General features: G+C 43.5%; 1 protein-coding gene across 1 annotated transcript in view; it reads right to left on the bottom strand.

Annotated features, from left to right (window-relative positions):
- The window catches only part of arhgef28a (Rho guanine nucleotide exchange factor (GEF) 28a), a 410326-nt gene that overhangs the window by 126298 nt on the left and 262224 nt on the right, over positions 1-21804 (bottom strand). The window contains exons 27-30 of the mRNA XM_059644799.1: positions 20399-20524; positions 20190-20307; positions 8573-8827; positions 2030-2106 (exon numbers count right to left, since the gene is read on the bottom strand). Of these exons, the coding sequence (XP_059500782.1) occupies positions 2030-2106; positions 8573-8827; positions 20190-20307; positions 20399-20524 (576 nt within the window). The remainder of the gene's footprint in view (positions 1-2029; positions 2107-8572; positions 8828-20189; positions 20308-20398; positions 20525-21804) is intronic.

Here is a 21804-nt window from a genome sequence, read left to right as displayed (position 1 = left end):
AAGGCAGAGCATAAGACATTGTCGATATGAACTTCAGCAAGGCATTCAATAAGGTTCCGCATGGTAGACTAATTAGCAAGGTCAGATCAAATGGAATCCAGGAGGAGCTAGGCAATTGGATACAAAATTGACTTGAATGCAGGAGACAGAGGGTGGAGGTAAAGTGCTGTTTCTCAAACTGCAGGCTGTGACCAGGTGATAATGGGAACTGCAGATGCTGGAGAATCCAAGATAATAAAATGTGAGGCTGGAATAACACAGCAGGCCAAGCACCATCTCAGGAGCACAAAAGCTGACATTTCAGGCCTAGACCCTTCATCAGAGAGGGGGATGGGGTGAGGGTTCTGGAATAAATAGGGAGAGAGGGGGAGGCGGACCGAAGATGGAGAGAAGATAGGTGGAAAGGAGAGTATAGGTGGGGAGGCAGGGAGGGGATAGGTCAGTCCAGGGAAAACAGACAGGTCAAGGAGGTGGGATGAGGTTAGTAGGTAGGAGATGGAGGTGCGGCTTGGGGTGGGAGCAAGGGATGGGTGAGAGGAAGAACAGGTTAGGGAGGCAGAGACAGGTTGGACTGGTTTTGGGATGCAGTGGGTGGAGGGTAAGAGCTGGGCTGGTTGTGTGGTGCAGTGGCGGGAGGGGACGAACTGGGCTGGTTTTGGGATGCGGTGGGGGAAGGGGAGATTTTGAAGCTGGTGAAGTCCACATTGATACCATTGGGCTGCAGGGTTCCCAAGCGGAATACGAGTTGCTGTTCCTGCAACCTTCGGGTGGCATCATTGTGGCACTGCAGGAGGCCCATGATGGACATGTCATCTAAAGAATGGGAGGGGGAGTGGAAATGGTTCGCGCCAATGTGGTATACTGTATCCATTGTACCCGGTGTGGCTTCCTCTACATTGGGGAAACCAAGCGGAGGCTTGGGGACCGCTTTGCAGAACACCTCTGCTTGGTTCGCAATAAACAACTGCACCTCCCAGTAGCGAACCATTTCCACTCCCCCTCCCATATTTGAATACGAAGGGTTTAACGGGATATGGGCCAAATCCTGGAAAATGGAACTTGATCAGTTTAGGATATTTGTCAGTGCAGCCGAGTTGGACTGAAGCGTCTGCCTCCATGCTGTATAGCTCTCGGAAAATGTACGACATATACTACAGGTTTGAATTTATGCCCTATGGTCTGAAGAAGGTTGGTAAGTAAAGTATTAGAATTAGAGTTGGAGCTAACAAAAGCCCCAAGAAATGTTTATGTGGAGAAAATCTATAGGAATTGAGATTTTGGGGATGGAATTATACAGTCATAGATCCAGACAGAATACTGGTTTTTAAACAAAGCTCAAGATCAAAGCAGATGCCAGAGTTGAAGCTGAGTGAAAGGCCAAGCAAGGATCGAGTCAATGTGGAGAAAACAGATTAGGGCCAAGTACTAAAACTCATAGTTATCACCTTCCCAGTATTCAGTTAAGAAAGTAATGGTTCATCTGAAAATTGAAGCCAAACACGCAGTAAAACTGTTCCAGATGAGGGAATTGGGAGAGAGCTGCCAGTACCGGATATCATCATCTTACCAATGGAACCAAAACCTATGCTTATGGACTTTGTGAGCAAAGTCAGAGAAAAGGATATGTATTTGGTGATTGCTCATTATAACGCTTTCATTTCCTTATTTCAGCAGAACTGTGAAGTCATTATAGGGATGCATGACAGTGGCCAAGTTAGTAGGAGTGAAGCCACATAAGTGTATTTCCATGGTGCTGTTCAATACAGAAATACAGTAAACATGTATGGATTCAAATTCTATTCTACTACATCAAATTCTACTATTGGTATTAGAAGCAGATGGTATATTGAATGTGCAGACTTACTGCATTGCACTATTAAAAAAACTAGCGAATAGAACTCCCAAACTAGTTCTCTTGATTTCACACTGTAACTTCAATGAAAGATCAATAGTAACCAGAGAGAAATGGTCACTTTTCACATGGCAAGTCAAATTTAAAGACATTTGAGATAAAATAAGTTGAACTCACCACAGTTGCAAAAGTATACTTTTGGTCTTTCTCCTGCAGGAAAATCAGCACATCAGTAAGAAGCAGAGCTGTAATATCTGAAACAAAGTTAAGATAACTTAAACACAGAATTCTGATAACCCTTTGGTGCTATTAACTAATTGACTACTAGTAATTTCATAGGTGAATTTCATAGAATCCCTACAGTGTGGAAACAGGCCCTTCAGCCCAACAAGTCCACACTAACCATCACAGCATCCGACCCCGACCCATCCTCCATAACCCAGCTAATCTATGCATTCCTGAACACGATGGACAATTTAGCATGGCCAATCCACCTAGCCTGCACATCTTTGGACTGCGGGAGGAAACCAGAGCACCCAGAGGAAACCCATGCAGACACAGGGAGAATGTGCAAACTCCACACAGACAGTCACTCAAGGGTGGAATCGAAGCCGGGTCCCTGACATTGTGAGTACACTGTGTCTGATTTTCCGATTTCCAATTTAATTTGTCAACCCAAGAGCACCATCTCAGGCTTGGGATCATGCACTTGCCACTGAAAACAATGTTTTAAGTTGTAGAATGCATTCCAAAACTGAAAATAGCCTAACAGGTGTAGTAGGAGGTCTTGTGGTATAGTCGGTAGTGTTGCTGCTCTCTGAGCTAGAAGCTCCAGGTTTGTCTTCCATTCCAGGGCATGATGGCCAAAGGCATGTGCATTCGTAATACTTCCAACAAATGGCAACAGCAGGCAGTGAGAACAGGAATGTTTCATGGTCAACCATGTGATGGAAAGAAACTGGATCATTGATGATTACCATCTATTTCTCCAGATTTTGATATGACTTGTCATGATATAATGGCTTTAAGACATGTACATTGTCCTGGTGTTTTTTTTTTACGAAAAGAGGTTGAGATAGAGGTATTGAGCGGGCTGCTTTAAGCCAAAGAAGTAAACAGCTTGTGAGGCCTGTAGCCTTGTTAGAAGGTGATGAAAAGATTAAAAAAAAACTATTGGGCATCTCTGCCTCAACCACTCTTTGTAAAAAATACCAGGACAACATACAAATATTAAAGCTATAGTATTGTCACTCCTTTCCCCTTAAAAAAGAACCATCAATATACAAGGATGGTTTAATTTTTTAAAAACACTTAGTCTTACACTACTTTACATATGTATTGCATTGATTACATGCTTAAGAGTCATTCACTAATTCAAACCATTTCCACCTGAATAATCATCAACAGAAATATTCCACAATTGAGAAGGGAAATTTGAATTTGATGTTGGCGTTGCAACATTGATTGTGCCAGTAATGGGTCTGAGACAATTGTACACACTGATCATAACTCCTTAAAGTATTTATAAAAAATTAAGGACAAAAATACTGTCCTGTTGAAATAGAGTTTATTATTGCAGCCATTCAATTTGAAAATTAAAATTAGAATTAGAATCCCTACAGTGTGGAAACAGGCCCTTCAGCCCAACAAGTCCATATCGAACCTCAGAATATCCCACCCAGACCCATCCCCTATAACCCGCCTAATCTACATCTCCCTGAACACTATGAGCAATTTTGCATGTCCAATCCACTTAGTCTGTACATCTTTGGACTGTGGGAGGAAACCAGAGCACCCAGAGGAAACCCACGCAGACATGGAGAGAATGTACAAACTCTACACAGACAGTCACCCAAGGCTGGAATTGAACCTGGGTCCCTGGTGATGTGAGGCTGCAGTGCTAACCACTGAGCCACATTGCATGACGAGACAACATAATTGCCAGTGAGTGCAACTTTAAAGGAAGATGGAGGCATTCAGTGCCGGGGGGGGGGGGGGGGGGGGGATAAACACGGACTGAAATGGATTGAATTAGTGAATATTTACATGCTTAAGAGTCAATGCAATACATATGTAATGTAGTTTAGGACTAATGGTTTTTTAAAAATTAAGCCATCTTTGTATAGTGATGGTTCTTTAAGGGAGAAGATATGACAATGCTATAGCTTTAAGACTTGTATATTGTCCTGGTATTTTTTCTTACGAAGAGAGGTTGAGGCAGAGATACTGAGCAGTCTGTTCTAAGCAATTATCAGCTTGCGAGACCTTAGGATTTTTTTTTAAATTTTAAGTTGCAACAATAGAAGCCGCCTGAATGGGTGGGGCCAATGTGTGCTTGAGGGGTGTTATCACATCGGAACGGCAAATAAGTAGTTCATTTTTCGTTAAGTATTTTGATAGAGGGACAGTTAAGCCAACTCTTTTACTTTTATTTTGTCTGTATTTTAACTATAGTGTATAAGTAAACTGTATTTTCCTTCAAGCTTGATAACTTGGCTAATCAAATTATATCTGGAATGCAATGCCTGGCACTTATCTTTAAAGGGAGAAAAAGTTAAGGTCTAGGCCATCGCCCCAACATGTTTTGAAGGAGTTTGGTCCAGTCCATAACAACTGTAAAAGTGCATATTGCAATGGGAGTCGTGGTGGTGGTGGTTAGGGGGTGGGGTGGTGTTGTAAACGCAATGCTTAGCTCCATTGGATAGATGGCTGGTACAGATCATATGGGTGTCAATATGATGGGGTTCGATCCCCATCAGTGGATTCAATGTTGTGCCAAACTTTTACCCTAATCCTAAGGTCTATCTAACCTCCACCCCTACCTTATACTATCATCCATATGCCTATCTAGTAGCCACTTTAATGCCCCTAATGAGGCTGACTCCACTACCCTCTCCAGCAATGCATTCCACGCCCTGACCACTCTGAGTAAAGAGCCTACCTCTGACGTCTCCCTGATATCTTCCTGCACCCACTTTAAAACTATGTCCCCTTGTAATAGCTACCTCCACCCTAGGAAAAAGTCACTGGCTGTCTATGCTATCTATACCTCTGGTCATTTTGTACACCTCTATCAAGTCACCTCTCATCCTTCACTGTTCTAAAGAGAAAAGCCCTAGCCGTCTCAACCTTTCCCCATAAGACCTTCCCTCCATTCCAGGCAACATCCTGGTAAATCTCCCCTGCACCTTTTCCAACGCTTCCACATCTTTCCTGTAATGAGCCAACCAGAACTGGACACAATACTCCAGATGTGGCCGAACAAGGCTTTTGTATAGCTGGTAGGAGGTTAAATTTGCAGAAGCCACCAAGATAGGTCAGAAAGTAAGTTGTCAAGACAAGACACATAATCAGCGAAAAGATACAGACAGATTAAGAGAGAAAAATTAGGAACATCATTTGGGAAAATGAGAGCATGTCCACTTTTGCAAAAAGATGTCAGTTGTTGTTAGAGGTCAGTCATCTCAACTCCAGGGAATTCCTAGTTTCTTTGGTCCAGCTATCTTCAGCTGCTTCAATGACCTTCCTTGATTATAATTTTAGAGGTGGGGATGTTTGATGATGATTGCACAATTTTCAGTATCGTTTGGGATCCCACAGATACTTAGACAGTCCTTGCTCAAATATTGAGGGTACCTGATTGTTATGTATAACATTATGAGGGGCACACATTGTGTAGCCAGGAAGGTACTTTTAGCTTTGATGGAGGGATGAATGACCCACTGCATAAATTTAAAGTATGGAGCAGAAAGGTTAGAGGAGATATAAGGAAAAGATTTTTCACCCAGAGCATGTAGGGAACCTGGAACTCACTGCGTGTAAGAGTGGCAGAGGCAGAAACTGTCATAACATTTAAGAACTATTTAGATGCACACTTGTGACATCAAGGCATACAAGGCTATGGGCCAAGCGCTGGAAAATGGGATTACAGTATTTAGGTGGCTGTTTTTGATCAGTACAGATGCAATGGGTTGAAGGGCCTTCATCTCTGCTGAATATTTCTATGGCTGTGACTAACATGACAGACTCTAACCATCACCCCTTGACATTCAATGGCATTGCAATAATTAATACCATAATCCCTCGCCATCAAAATCCTTGGAGTTACTATTGATGAGAAACTAAACTGGACCAACCACATAAATACTGTAGCTGCAAGGTCAGGTCAGAGACTAGAAATACAGCATTGATAAACTCACTTCCTGACTCCCCAAAGTCTGTCCTGTATCTATAAGGCACAAGTCAGGAGCGTGATGGTATGTTTCCTATTTGTCTGAATGAGCGCAGCTCTAACAACACTCAAGAAGCTTGACATCATCCAGGAAAAGGCAGCTTGCATGATTGACAGCTCATTGACAAGTAATCACTCCTTTGACCACCTCCAACCACTCCTTCTACTCAGTAACAGCAATACGTACCATCTATAAGATGTACTGAATAAATTCACCAAGGCTCCTTGGGCAGTACCTTACAAAACTGCAACAAAAAGTATCTAGAAGGACAAGGGTGGCAGATAAATGGGATTACCACCAACTGTAAGTTCCTCTTCAAGCTACCCACCACCCTGACTTGGAAATATATCACTGTTCCTACAGTGTTGCTGGGTAAAATCCCAGAACTCACTCAATAATGGCAATTTGGGTGTACCTATGCAAACAGACTGCAGAGCTTCAAGACGGTAACTCACCACCATTCTCTCAAGAGCAAAGGGGATGGGCAATAAATGCTGTGCAGACAGCAATGCCCATGTCCCAAGAATAATCTTTCTAAAAAAAATTAATTAAAAACAGAGAGAGAATGCAGAATTCAGTAGCAGAAGGATTGGGTGTGCTGACAAGTGAGTCACAAAGCTGGCATGCAAGTACAGCAATGATTAGACAGGCAAATAGAGTTTTTACTATTGCAAGGGAAATGAATGAAAATAGTGAAGTTCTACTGCAAAAGAGTAAAAGGAAGTGCTGGAAAAGCCCAGGAAGTTTCGCAGTATTGTGTTGAGAGGCAAATAGAATTAATATTGAGTCCAATATAGCTACTTGGAGCTCTAGCAAATCCAGCACTTTGTCTTTATTTGAAGCTTTACTCAAGTTATACACGGCATTGGAGAGACAACTTCTAGAGTATGGCATACAGTTTCAACCTTATTTGAAGAAAGGAAATGATTGCTTTAGATGCATTTCAGAAAAGGTTCAGTTGATTTATTCAAAGTAAAAGGAATATCTATCGAAGAAAGATTGAACATCGACAGTTATTGGAGTTTAGAAACATGTGAGGTGATCTTATTAAAGCATATAAAGATCTTGAGGGAACCAGTCAGGGTGAGTAGCAAGTGCATGTTTCCACTTGTGGAGCAGACTAGAACTAAGTGACACTGTTCAAGAACAAAAGATCTCAGTTTCCTCCCTCTGAGAGGGTCTTTATAATGTTAGGTTTTTAATGGTTTTGGGAGTCAAGGGTTATATTATCAACACAAGAGAACTGAAAGTAAGACCACAACTAGATTAGCCATGATCTTATTGAATGATGGACCAGACTTGAAGGGTCATATAGCCCACTCCAGCTCCTAAGTCCTATATTCCTACAATAAAACAATGAACTGCAAATTCTAATGATCTGAAAAATATGAAAACGGGAACTGCTAGAGAAACGCAGCAGTCTGGCAGCATCTGTGGACTGAAAACAGACTTAACATTTGAAATCCAGTTCCATTCTGCAGGAGGGTCACTGGACTTGAAATGTTAATGCAGTTTTCTTTTTATAGAAGCTGCCAGGCCTGCTGAGCTTTTCTAGCACTGTCTGTTTTTGTATGTTTCCAAAGTTCCTTTTGGAGGGTCGAAGATGGAAGGCCGGCCAGAAGGGTTAGAATGGAAATATGTAGGAAGTAACAGAGATTTAGCAGATCACACTGTAACATGGAAGCTCAGATACCTGTCCATTAATTGGACTCTGGGGAGCACTGCTAATGACAACTTCTAGAACACCATATCCCTTCAATGCTCTATGTTTGTGCAGAACCATTGCAGCACTATGAGGAAGATCTAGAAGAGGAGCAAAAGTGGCACCTGTTGTCCTGTCTCAGGGCGACAGCAGACTTTAGCACTCACTCCTCCTTTGTTAGTGCTGCAGGGCCATGTCCAGTGTCCCCAGTGGATATTTACCCAATGTTCTTCACCTGTCATTTTGGAGGACGAATTTGATACAAATACAAACAAAAGAGGCGGGGAATCATTGGTTGTATGGGGAGACTCTTAGCAGCAATTAGCATTGAACCACAATCTCATTAAGTCACCCCATCCTCCAGGAGCAGAAGCTAAGACAAAACTCTAAGAATTTCATGCAAGGTTTAATATATGTGTATTCTCAGGCAGTCTTGCCATACCTTTTCAACAGGTACATCTAGAGGCAGTGAACCAATTAGTAAACCTTATTAAAGCTCACTAAATCTTCAACACCACAGCAGTCAACTCTTTCAATCTGAATAACTAGAGGTAATTTTGACTTCAAATAATTCATTACCTTCTGACAATAAAAGTCAAAAGGTGTTGAATGGATGACTGAGCCAAAATAGTGCATTTTAGGCTATCGTCAAAGTCCTTATTACCCCCATTATGTCAAAAGGATTTATAGCCATCATTTTCCTTTCTTCTGGGTTCAACAATATAATTTTTCAAGCATTTTAAACAGGGGCAAGTGTAATTTTTGGTAGAACATTAGATCTATTACCTTTCAAGCGTCCCGTGGCTGTTTTCCAATACATGGAGCCCTCATGCTGTAACTCCCTCCCTTTGATGATCAGGTCCTGTTTCCGGAATATGCGGCCATTCTTTAACTTGCCACACGTTTTGTTTTCAAACTTATTTAAGATGTCCAATAGCTTTTGTTCTTTCTCATATTTGTTGACCTTTGTATCAACTGCTGCTATTATGTCCTTTATCATACTCAGAGATTTTGCCACATCCTCATTCTCTTCTGTTCCTTCTGGGAATAGGAAGACAAAATTTCAGCATATTATTACTTCACAAGATACATCTTGCAAAATGCAATTGAACTGAGTGTTCATTCCAGTTCCACATTAAATTAATGGGTTGCTGGCTGTCACTCACCCACATCCCAATTCTTTTTTAAAAACTTATAACTTCTCCTATCTCAATCTTTCTTGCACAAACCCTCGAACATTTTGCCAATACCTGAATTGGCAGTTAAGGTGACAAGAATAGTGGGCACCAGTCATGATTGCAAAGATAGTAATAAAATAATGAGATTAGTGGCAATGTTGTGTTGTCCTGCCACCTGATTCGTTAGGCACATGTAGCATACGCTGTGCTGTGTTCATGGCCTAATCTTTCTTACTTTTAGTATTTTTTCCATCAGATGCATGCATTCCTGGGGAGATCTGCTTGTGTTGATCACATAAGTGCCCTCACAATGGATGATGCTGCAGTCATCCTGGATTTTGATCCAGCAACCATGATGCAACAAGTATACAGTTCCAAGTCAGGATGGTGTGTTGCTTGGAAGGGAACTTATAGATGGGTGTGGTTCCAAGCATTTACTGCCCTCATTCTTTTAAGTGGTAAGGTTATAGTTCTTGGAAGTGGCAGTCAAAGGATTCTTGGAGAGTTACTGCAATAGCATCTTGTCGAGAATACACTATGCTGGAATTCACTGTAATTGAGCTAACATGCCCAAAACTAGAGCGTGGCTACCCTGTGGCTATAGCGATTCACTGAAAGTCATGCTATCACACAAAGTTTCATCAAGCAAACCATTTGAGTCCTCATGCAACTCATTCACTGGCTATTGTTCAGAATCAGTATTATATACAATACAGAAGGAGGCCAATCAGCCCATTCACACTACTACACCAGTCATATTCAGCACAGTACATGCTATACAATTGGTCATGGTATGCTAAATCCTGCACAACCTGGTCATTTGGCCCCAGGATGTGATGAGCAGCTCAGGATGTAGAACTGCAATTCACAGAGTCAAGATGTTGCTGCAATCCCTCAACTAGGCCTTTATCTTTTCAAAAAGTCATTTTAATTAAGTATTAATGGGACCTGAGAGTAAGGATTTAAAGAAATTAAAAAGATTATTTGAAAACATAGGAATTACATGCAGATGATTTCCTGAGGCATGTGAGAAATTAGTGGTACACACATTTACAGGGAAAGTCAAAACAGGAAGTCAAACCATGGGAACTTTTAAACACATGTATTCCAACATATGGAATTTATAGCAAACAGACTAAATTGAGAATAACCCTGAATCCATAGTCTCACCTAGTAATCAAATAGAATGCCTATGGAATGCATTGCTGACACCATTCATTCTGAGAGCAAGTCCACTTGAGAAAGAGTGTTGCAAAAAAAGAGAATGAGGATTGAAGATAATAAAATGTGATGCTGGATGAACACAGCAGGCCATACAGCATCTCAGGAGCACAAAAGCTGCCATTTCGGGCCTAGACCCTTCATCAGAGAGGAGGATGGGGTGAGGGTTCTGGAATAAATAGGGAGAGAGGGGGAGGCGGACCGAAGATGGAGAGAAAAGACGACAGGTGGAGAGGACAGTATAGGTGGGGAGGTAGGGAGGGGATAGGTCAGTCCAGGGAAGACAGACAGGTCAAGGAGGTGGGATGAGGTTAGTAGGTAGGAGATGGAGGTGCGGCTTGGGGTGGGAGGAAGGGATGGGTGAGAGGAAGAACTCATTAGGGAGGCAGAGACAGGCTGGACTGCTTTTGGGATGCAGTGGGTGGAGGGGAAGAGCTGGGCTGGTTTTGGGATGCGGTGGGGGGAGGGGAGATTTTGAAGCTGGTGAAGTCCACATTGATACCATTGGGCTGCAGGGTTCCCAAGCGGAATATGAGTTGCTGTTCCTGCAACCTTCGGGTGGCATCATTGTGGCACTGCAGGAGGCCCATGATGGACATGTCATCTAAAGAATGGGAGGGGGAGTGGAAATGGTTCGCGACTGGGAGGTGCAGTTGTTTATTGCGAAACGAGCGGAGGTGTTCTGCAAAGGGGTCCCCAAGCCTCCGCTAGGTTTCCCCAATGTAGAGAAAGCCACACCGGGTACAATGGATACAGTATACCACATTGGCAGATGTACAGGTGAACCTCTGCTTAATATGGAATGTCATCTTGGGGCCTGGGATAAGGGTGAGGGAGGAGGTGTGGGGGAAAGTGTAGCATTTCCTGCGGTTGCAGGGGAAGGTGCCGGGTGTGGTGGGGTTGGAGGGCAGTGTGGAGCAAACAAGGGAGTCACGGAGAGAGTGGTCTCTCTGGAAAGCAGACAAGGGTGGGGATGGAATAATGTCTTGGGTGGTGGGTCGGATTGTAGATGGCAGAAGTTTCGGAGGATGATGCGTTGTATCCGGAGGTTGGTGGGGTGGTGTGTGAGAACGAGGGGGATCCTCTTTGGGCAGTTGTGGCGGGGGCGGGGTGAGGGGGATGATCTTGTTAGCGTAAAAGAAATTTAGGAAGAGAATGAGAGTTTAGATTGCTTTACAACAAGAATTGTTCATCTGAAAAAAATTTAGATGTTTGTGTTAGAATGAATTACGAGAACAAGAAATATTCACATTATAATTTGATGAACATTTTTCAAGACAAAGTAGAACAAGTTTTGTTGAGATGAATTTTATACTAATGCAACATAGATTCTATCAGTTTGTAAAGTAAGAGCTAAAGTCACCGTGTCCCACCAGACTATACGGTTGCTCTCTCATTAGCTAGGCAGAGAGAGACAACTGGGGGTGGTTGGACCGGAAGGTCAGTACACCTCAGGCAAGGGAAAAGGCTGAGAAAGAAAGTTAAAGTTATTAATGACAACCTCAGCAGGAATTTAACCTGTACAGTAGATATTGTTCTGTATTGTAATTCAGCTCTTCCACCAACTGAGCTAACTGATCCCGTGTCATTTTGTATCTTTTTATGAATAGCTTGCTCAGGGAATAAAATAAAATAATCTGTTAGCATCCTAGTAACAGAATTAGAAGCTAACTACCCCGCAGTTAAAGGTAACAAGGGTTATTGGTATTGGAAAATTGTTAATTATATTCAAATACACGTTGTTTTAACCTTGGTTTAACACAGATTACTTTGGTTACTTGTTTTAGCAAAAAAAATACTGAAATTTATATAAAGAAAACCCAGCTAGGTGGGAGGCTGGGTGTATTTAATTGGTGTAGAGAAGTAACAAAGCTCTTTCAAAGTTTTAGTTTTTGCATACACTTCATGAATAGTCTCAAATCACCATTAACATGGACAGCAGGTTTGTGCTCCATGAAAGTAGTACCAGTTTACCAGGATGTTGCTTCAAAGTCAAACCATTTGTTGCTGGACTGTGAATGCACCAATGTAACCATAAGTATTCTTCTGTGGGCTGTTCCAGCTCACTATTCTGCAGCAGATTTTATGCGAGTGACCTCACCCCTTGGGGAGGTGGATACTACAATTTATTTTCCCTGCCCAGGCTGCAGGTCACTCAAGCCCAGTGACTAATTACATATTGATCCCACCTGTACACATTTTTCCAACATAAGGATTTGAGTAGGCAGCTGCAGGTGTGGGATTGAGAGGGAGTAGTTCTTGACCATCACTGTCAAGCTCAGCATGTATTTTATGTTCCCGTACCACTGCCTAATAAGATAGCAGTTCTTAGGTATTTGAAAGGAGAAAGGAAGGGTCTAGGGCTGTGGCAAGGAAATGGGTAGAACTCCAATAGTTACACCAAGTGCAGATTGTAAACTCAGAAGAAACTGTGGGATGAGGAGGCAGTGAGATATGAGGAGGAAGATGAGTCAGAAACTGACTATCATTTTCAAAATCGCTGTTGGTGTTGGCCTCAGACAAAGATATCCAGACTAAAGTCTAGTTTCTCGTTTGGTGCTGCGACTTACCATTACGCATCACCATTTTCCATAACAGAGTGCAAGGTACATCACTGACTGTGGTGTGGTCTATTTGGGTGGAGAGTTTGTAATGTGTTCAAGAGCTGAAGAGTGGTTGTAGAAACAAAGAAAATATGAGCAGGTGACAAAGTGTAGAGCTAGATGAACACAGCAGGCCAAGCAGCATCAGAGGAGCAGAAAAGTTGACGTTTCTGGCCAAGACCCTTCATCAAAAATTGGGGAGGGGGAAGAGGGTTTCTGAAATAAATAGGGAGAGAAGGGGAGGTGAATTGAAGATGGTTAGAGGAGAAGATAGGTGGAGAGGAGACAGACAAGTCAAAGAGGTGGGGATAAAACCAGTAGAGGTTAGTGTAGGTAGGGAGGTAGGGAGGAGATAGGTCAGTCTGGGGAGGACGGACAGGTCAACGGGGTGGGATGAGATTAATAGGTAGGAATTGGAGGTGCGGCTTCAGGTTGGAGGAGGGGAAAGGTGAGAGGAAGAATAGGTTAGGGAGGAGGGGACGAGCTGGGCTGGTTTTGGAATTCAGTAGAGGGAGGGGAGATTTTGAAGCTTGTGAAGTCCACATTGATACCATTGGGCTGCAGGGTTCCCAAGCGGAATATGTGCTGCTGCTCCCGCAACCTTCAGGTGGCATCATTATGGCACTGCAGGAGGCCCAGGATGGACATGTCGTCTAAGGAATAGGAGGAAGTATTAAAATGGTTCACGACTGGGAGGTGCAATTCTTCATTGCGAACCGAGCATAGGTGTTCTGCAAAGCGGTCCCCAAGCCTCCGCTTGGTTTCCCTGATGTAGAGGAAGCCATAATGGGTACAGCCGATGCAGTATACCACATTGGCAGATGTGCAGGTGAACATCTTCTTGGGGGCTGGGATGGGGGTGAGAGTGGAGGTATGGGGGCAGGTGTAGCACTTCCTGCAGTTGCAGGGGTAAGTGCCGGGTGTGGTGGGTTTGGAGGGGAGTGTAGAGTGGACAAAGGAGTCAAGGAGAGAGTGGTCTGTCTGGAAAGCAGACAAGTGTGGGGAGGGAAAATATCTTTGGTGGTGGGGTCGGATTGTAGATGGCAGAAGTGTCGTAGGATGATGCGTTGTATCCGGAGGTTGGTGAAGTGGTACGTGAGGACGACGAGGATGCTCTTTTAGTGGTTATTGCGGCGACAGGGTGTGAGGGATGTGGTGCGGGAAATGCAGGAGACATGGTTGAGGGCATCCTTGACCACTGCAGGGGTGTGGATGTTGCTGACCTTGAAAAACAAGAACATCTGAATGCCTCATCCTGGGAGCAGATGTGGTAGAGGCGAAGGAATTGGGAATAAGGGATGGCATTTTTGCAGGAAGGTGTGTGCAAGGAAGTGTATTCTAAGTAGCTGTGGGAGTCATGGGCTTGAAATGGATATCCGTTTCTAGATGGTTGCCTGAGATAGTCCAGGTGAACTTGAGGTTGGGGTGGAAGGTGTTGAAATGGATGAACTGTTCGAGCTCCTCATGGGAGCACGAGGCGGCGCCGATACAGTCATCAGTGTAACGGAGGAAGAGGTGGGGTTTGGGGCCATTGTAGGTATGGAAGAGGGATTGTTCCATGTAACCTAAAAAGAGGCAGGCATAGCTTGGGCCCATGCGGATAACCATGGTCACCCCCTTTGTAGACACTGACGCCATCTGCACTCCGACCCCACCACCAAAGACATTTTTAACTCCCCACCCTTGTTTGCTTTCTTTTGGGGGGGGGGGGGATCACTCGCTCCGTGACTCCCTTGTCCACACTCCCTTCCAACCCCACCACGCCCAGCACTTTTCCCTGCAACCGCAGGAAGTGCTACACCTGCCCCCATGCCACACCCTTACCCCCATCCCAGGCCCCAAGAAGACTTTCCACATCAAGCAGATGCTCTCCTGCACATCTACCAATGTGGAATGCTGCATCCGCTGTACCCGTTGTGGCCTCCTCTACATTGGGGAAACCAAGTGGAGGCTTGGGGACCGCTTTGCAGAACACCTACGCTCGGTTCGCAATAAACAACTGCAGCTCCCAGTCGCGAACCATTTCAACGCCCCCTCCCATTCCTTAGACAACATGACCATCCTGAGCCTCCTGCACTGCTACAACGATGCCACCCGAAGGTTGCAGGAACAGCAGCTCATATTCCGCTTGGGAACCCTGCAGCCCAATAGTATCAATGTGGATTTCACAAGCTTCAAAATCTCCCCTCCCCCTACTGCAGCCAAAAACCAGCCCAGCTCGTCCCCACCTCCCTAACCTGTTCTTCTTCTCACCTATCCCCTCCTCCCACCTCAAGCCGCATCCCCATTTCCTACCGACTAACCTTATATCACTCCCTTGACCTGTCCATCTTCCCTGGACTGACATATCTCCTCCCTACCTTCCCACCTACACTCACCTTTACTGGCTCCACCGCCATCTCTTTAACCTGTCTGTCTCCTCTCCACCTATCTTCTCCCCTATACATCTTCGGTCTGCCCCACACCCCCCCTCTCCCTCCCCCATTTCTGATGAAGGGCCTCAGCCCAAAACCACAGCTTCTCTGCTCTCAAGATGCTGCTTGGCCTGCTGTGTTCATCCAGCTCTACACTTCGTTATCTCGGATTCTCCAGCATGTGCAGTTCCCATTATGTCTCAAATATGAGCAGGTGTAGGGGTTTGCTATTCAGCCATTCAAACCTGCTCTGCCATTCAAAATACAATCATGATTGATCATCCAACTCACCCTGTTCTTACTTTCTCCCCATACCCTTTGATCTCTTTTGCGCTAAGAACTATATCTAACTCCTTCTTGGAAACAGTTAATGTTTTCTGAGGCAGAAAGTTCCACCGGTTAATCATTTTCTGGGTGAAGAAATTTGTCCTTATTTAAGTCCTATATGGCCTACCCCATATCCCTAAACATGATCCCTGGGTTTTTATATTCCAGTCATTGGGATTATCATTCCTGTGCTTACCCTCTCTCGTTATGTGAGCATTTTACAGGTTTGTATGATATCACCTCATTTTTCTGAACTCCAGTAAATATTGACTTAACTGACCTGGTGTCTCTCCATACATTAGTCCTGCTATCCCAGGAATCTGTCTGGTAAACCTTTGTTGCACTCCCTCCATAACCAGAACATTCTTCCTCAGATAAGTAGGCTAAACTGCACACAATCCTCCAGGATCATGTAAGATTGCAGCAAGATATCCCTGATCCTGTATCCAAACCCTCTCACAATGAAGTTCAAACAAAGTTTATTTTCTTCACCACTTGTTATACCAGCATGCGTACTTTCAGTGATCGTTGTACAAGGGCAGAGATGATAGGAACTGCAGATGCTGAAGAATCCGCGATAACAAGGTGTAGAGCTGGATGAACACAGCAGGCCAAGCAGCATCAGAGGAGCAGGAAAGCTGACGTTTTGGGCCGTGACCCTTCATCAGAAATAGGGGAGGGGAAGAAGGTTCCAAAATAAATAGGGAGAGGGGGGGAGGCGGATCGAAGATGGATAGATGTTCCAGAGGGAGGTGGGTAACTTCTTCAGGTTAGGCATCCTTAGAAGAGGCTTTGCAGTGGGGTTAAAATTGTATCAGAGATAATAAGAACTGCAGATGCTGAAGAATCCGCGATAACAAGGTATAGAGCTGGATGAACACAGCAGGCCAAGCAGCATCTATGGAGCAGGAAAGCTGAAGTTTCGGGCCTCCCCCTCACTCCCTATTTATTTCAGAACCCTCTTCCCTTCCCCCATTTCTAATGAAGGGTCTAGGCCGAAAATGTCAGCCTTCTTGCTCCTAAGATTATGATTGGCCTGCTGTGTTCATCCAGCTCCACACATTGTACAAGGACACCCCAGGTCTCATTGCATCTCCTTTTTCCAATCTATCACCATTAAGATAGTAGTCTGCCTTCTTGTTTTTGCTGCCAAAGTGAATAACCTCTCATTTATCCACATTATACTTCATGACCTAATTAGTAAACTTGTCCAAATTATAATAAAGCACCTCTGAATTCTCCTCACAGTTTACACTTCCATCCAGCTGTGTCATCTGCAAACTTGGAAATATTACATTTAATTCCCACATCTAAATCATTAATACATAAAGTGAATAGCTGGGGTCCAAGCGCCAATCCCTGCAGTACCCCACTAGCCACAGGCTGGCACTCAAAAGACAACCCATTTATTCCCACTTCTGTTTTTTGTCCCCAGCTAGTTCCCTATCCATGTCAGTGCACTCTACTCAATCCCATGCAATTTAATTTTACATGCTACTTTAGCAGGCTAGTCTCTTAAGCAGGACTTGCAACAGTGTTACACATTAGACTCTGATCTGAAATAATCCATGTTAATAAGGAGTCATGGCCAATAATGATTATTGGTAAGTAAGTGAGGGAAGTGTCGGAAATTGAGCAGTTGGCAGGGTGAGTTTTACATTTGTTAGGATATGGCATTTGAAGAGACAGTCACTGACCACTTATGACAGGCCACTGAACATCTTCCCACACTGCATCCAGGTCGAGTTGCATTAATGATAACACCATTACCTGCACCTAGAACCCTTACAGTATCTACATGGAGTTCCCCCTATGCCTCAAAGAGGAGGAACTTTCTTTTCCAGTCTATCTACTCCTGCACCAAAGCCTCCAGTGCTATTACAAGGAACATGACAGCATGATTTATGCCCTGTTGAGCCATTCAGGCTTTCCCTGGCTACTTCATACACCTGGGCAGCAGAACGTATCACATCTTCAAGAAGTAAAGTCTAGCTTTAAGTGATGTTAAATTCTCATAAGCTTGGCCCCGTCCCAAGGCATGCACCCATTAAACAGGGTCCTTAGCTGCTGAACAGCACTATACGCTTTTAAACTTGTGGGCAACATAAAATTTGTGAGCTACTTGCATCGAAATGCGTGGCACAGTGGCATGGTGGTTAGACAATAGTTACGATTTTGCAACAGTTTTACAATGTATGGAATCACTTCATAAAAGCAGTTCTGTTCCAATTACCGACTGGCACTAAACAATGAGACATCCTCAATTTAAGGCGCAGGACAGATTTTAGAGCTGTAACGGGGACGTCCAACAGCTGTGTCACAGTCCCAGCATCCCAGTATTAATTTTCATTTCTTTTTTTCCAAATAGCTTTCAGATCGAGCAGTGAAGGTTGCAATTTAGAATATAACGAAAAAATCTACGGGTTGAATTTGACCACAAATTGGCTAAGTGTCAAATGTGTTGTGTTTCATTGAAGGTTTCTTTCTGCGAGCTTTCCACCTCATTACGTATACACTGGTACACCCACGGTATCCTGCTCAGCATATTCACAATCTCACCACAGGCAGAAATACTGGCCACTGATGGCACTTACAGGAATTCCTAGCACTGGCACAAATTTTAAAGTTCAGCTGTGCACCCAGTCAAGCATTAGCAGCCGCAGCTGCCCCGCACATGTTATTGCCAATCGTCTCAGACAGGAAAATTGGCGTTCAGCTTTGTCGATGGGGACCTGGAGAAGGACAAGGAATGCATGTGCTTGCTGCCCAAGGAGTATATCCTGAGATATTAATAACTGGCGTACAAAACAGAGGTCTAGAGAAGCATGCAATGAGTTGGAATCGTTAGGTAACCAGTGTGATTTTCATGCCAAGAATTGTCCTGGTCTAGTTTCTATTCAATGGGTGCAAGATGGGAAAACAGTATGTTAATAAATTGAAATGATGTTAAAAGGGTGGCATGGTGGCTCAGTGGTTAGCAGTGCAGCCTCAGCACCAGGGACCTGCGTTTGATTCTAGCCTCGGGCGACTGTCTGTGTGGAGTTTGAACATTCTCCCCGTGTCTGCATGGGTTTCCTCCAGGTGCTCCGGTTTCCTCCCACAGTCCAAAGATGTGCAGGCTAGGTGAATCAGCCATGCTAAATTGTCCGTAGTATTCAGGGTTGTGTGGGTTATAGGGGGATGGGTCTGGGTGGGATATATCAAGGGGTGGTGCGGACTTGTTGGGCCAAAGGGCCTGTTTCCACATTGTAGGGAATCAAATCTTAAAAAAAAAGGGATGTTAACATATCCTCATACATGCAAATAGGCTTCTCGCCAATCTCAAATTAGACTCTAATCTCATAATTCAACACTGGAAAATGGGACTTTTTGCTGTTGTCATCGGGAATCTCCTTGCTGCCGATCTTTCCTGATCTTCCCAACTTTCTCAAAAATGCATTTGAGATTGCTCATGTATATTAGTGGTCAATATTATTAACACAGAAGAAAACACAAGGAACAGAAAACCAGCCAGTTATATTTTCCACTAGCACTACTGTGCTTCCAAAAGATGTAGAGAGAAGCAATTACTAGGTCATACTCAATGTACTGCCATCACTTGCCATATATTTTTGCAAGTCAATGAAAAATATCATTGGGAGAGGTGTACAATAGATTTGCTATTGCTCACATCACAGTCTCATTCAAAGTCAATCTTTGCTTTTAGTCATTTTTGTGATGTAAGCATTACTGGCAATGGCAAATTTGAGTACTATCCCGAACTGCCCTTGAGAAGAGAGAGTGGGGAGCAACTTTCCTGGGCTGCTGTAATCTATATGGTACAGATTCTCCCAAATGTGGCAAGGAAGGAAATTACTAGAATTTAATCTAGTGACAGTGAAAGAATAGCCATTGGGGAGGCAATGGCCTAGTGGTATTATCGTTGGACTGTTAATCCAGAGACCCAGAAAACAGCAGGACTTGAATTCCATAAAATATCTGGAATTAAAAATCTAAATGACGACTGAATCCATTGCCAATTGTCGGGGAAAAACCCGTCTGGTTCATTATTGTCCTTTAGGGAAGGAAACTGCCATCCTTACCTGGTCTGGCCTACGTGTGACTCCTGACCCACAGCAATATGGGTGACTCAACTTCCTTCTGGGCAACTAGAGGTGGGCAATAAATGCTGCCCAGCCAGCGGAGCCCTCATCCCATTAATGAATAAAAAAAACTTCTAAGTCAGGGAGATCTGTTGCTTGGAGACAAACTTACAGGTGATAATATTCCCAAGTATTGTCACTTAGAAGGACATTGGTGGACAGAGGACACAGGTTCATTCCAGTGATTTGATACTGGAAATCAGCTTCTTATATGATTTTTACAGTTGGCTAATCTCATGTGAATGAAGCAGATTGGGAATTTGCTGTTTGGCATTCAGCAAATATTTTGGCAACATTTACTTTTCTTTACATTTTACTCCAAACGTGCATCATCATCTTTAAGACGGTGGGGGTGGGTGGGTGGGGGGAATTCTGCAACTGTCCAACACCTTACACAACCAAAGGGCTTCTCAGAACACTTGAATGTCAGGTGAGTTCTTGCGATGTGTAGTCACTTTTGCAATGTAAAATATATTAATTTTATACATTGAATTGAATTGACCAGCTCGGAGTCTGACCTTTTGTGTATTGCAGTATTCGCTCGAGCAGGACTGGGTATTTGGTGATCCGCTGGGTAACAAGTAATATACACTCTGGTACACCAAGGCGTCGAACCAGCAGATTGTTGCTTTGTTGCTATAAAGGGTAAAAAACAAATGTAAATTAATCTTTTCATTCTTTCATATTTACTTTGTTTGTCAAAGAAAAGTAATTAATCAGATCTTACCCTGATAAAGTTTTGGAATTTCTTATTTTGTTGCTGCAGTTCTTTAAAGAAACTGACTGCTTCTTTGTGGTGGCTACAGAAATCACCATAGGTTTGCTTCAATTTATCGCCATTTTCATCTGCAAACTGAGCACAAAGGATGTTTGTTATTAATTAAAGGGTCAAACACCATGGATTTATATTTATATTTATTTCCAAATGAAGACACCTGGATGGAGTTTCCTCGTGTGATCTTTTAGGGAAATTAGGTAAATAGAGATTAAAGAAAATGAACTTCTCCCTGCACAGTGCTGGATTTACAGGCCACTCTGGTCACAAAAGGTTGCATGAGAATTGGGAAGCCCACGCATGATTCTGACAGCAACTGTAATCTGGGATCAGCACGAACAGCTTTCTCAGAAAGCAGCCCTACATTAGAGACCTTCCAGCAGTAGTAGTCATTAAGCTAAGAAACCATAAAATGGTGGGCTTTTGGGTCTCGCTGGGGGAGATTCGCTTCAAAAATCCAAGAAAAGGGTTAAAGTGAATGTGTGGGAAATGATCTTTATGTGGGGTGTTCAGAGCTATGATGGGACCAGGGAACCCTTACAGCAATTCAACATTGCTTGCCATACACCAGTCATTGTAACTTCAGTAGCAGGCTTTCCACATGACATGGGCCTCCTGCTACAGTAGGTAAAATATAGACAGTGCAATGGGACCCTTAAATAGTCATTAATCAACAGGTTCAATGGGATTGAGCGTCCTGATGCCCCCAGCATACCCCGTAAAATTGCAGGCAGGTAGGAGCCAGTTAGGAGGCAGCAGCAAGGGCACCCACTGGATTTTATGTGATTTCCCGCCTACGTATTCTCTTCAGAGGGGTGTTTAAAATCCAACTAATAATGTGTGATCATATCCATCAGACACATCCAAAGTATTCACATATAACGATTTACTTTGCATTTTGTCACTGTTAAAGGAAGCTTCTTAAAATGGAAGAGATTTTGGATGTGAAGAAATAACGACTGGCTTTAGGTCTCCATGGTCATTATAGCACATATGGAAATAATTCAGATTATCAAATCTACACCAGCTTTCTGTAAAACAATCCATGCACCCTGTTCCTCCACACTGTCTTGTAGCCTTTTAAGTTTACTTCCACTGCGTGCATTTGACATCACACATCCCAGACAACATCCTGTTATGCACACTTTAAGTTTACAGCTTAGCTTTTGTGCTCCTGAGATGCTGCTTGGCCTGCTGTGTTCATCCAGCCTCACATTTTGTTGTCTTGAGGTTATAACTCTTATTTGCTTTAATAGCAGCGATTAAAGCCAAATTCTAAATACCGTTCATTTAAAGCCTTGCAGTGCATTTGGATCCAAATTCTTTCTGTATGGTGGCATCTGAATAGGCCCATCCAA

The sequence above is a fragment of the Stegostoma tigrinum genome, chromosome 3, assembly GCF_030684315.1.
Source record: "Stegostoma tigrinum isolate sSteTig4 chromosome 3, sSteTig4.hap1, whole genome shotgun sequence".
In the NCBI taxonomy this organism is placed as follows: Eukaryota; Metazoa; Chordata; class Chondrichthyes; order Orectolobiformes; family Stegostomatidae; genus Stegostoma; species Stegostoma tigrinum.
This window is presented reverse-complemented; position numbering and strand designations above follow the sequence as displayed.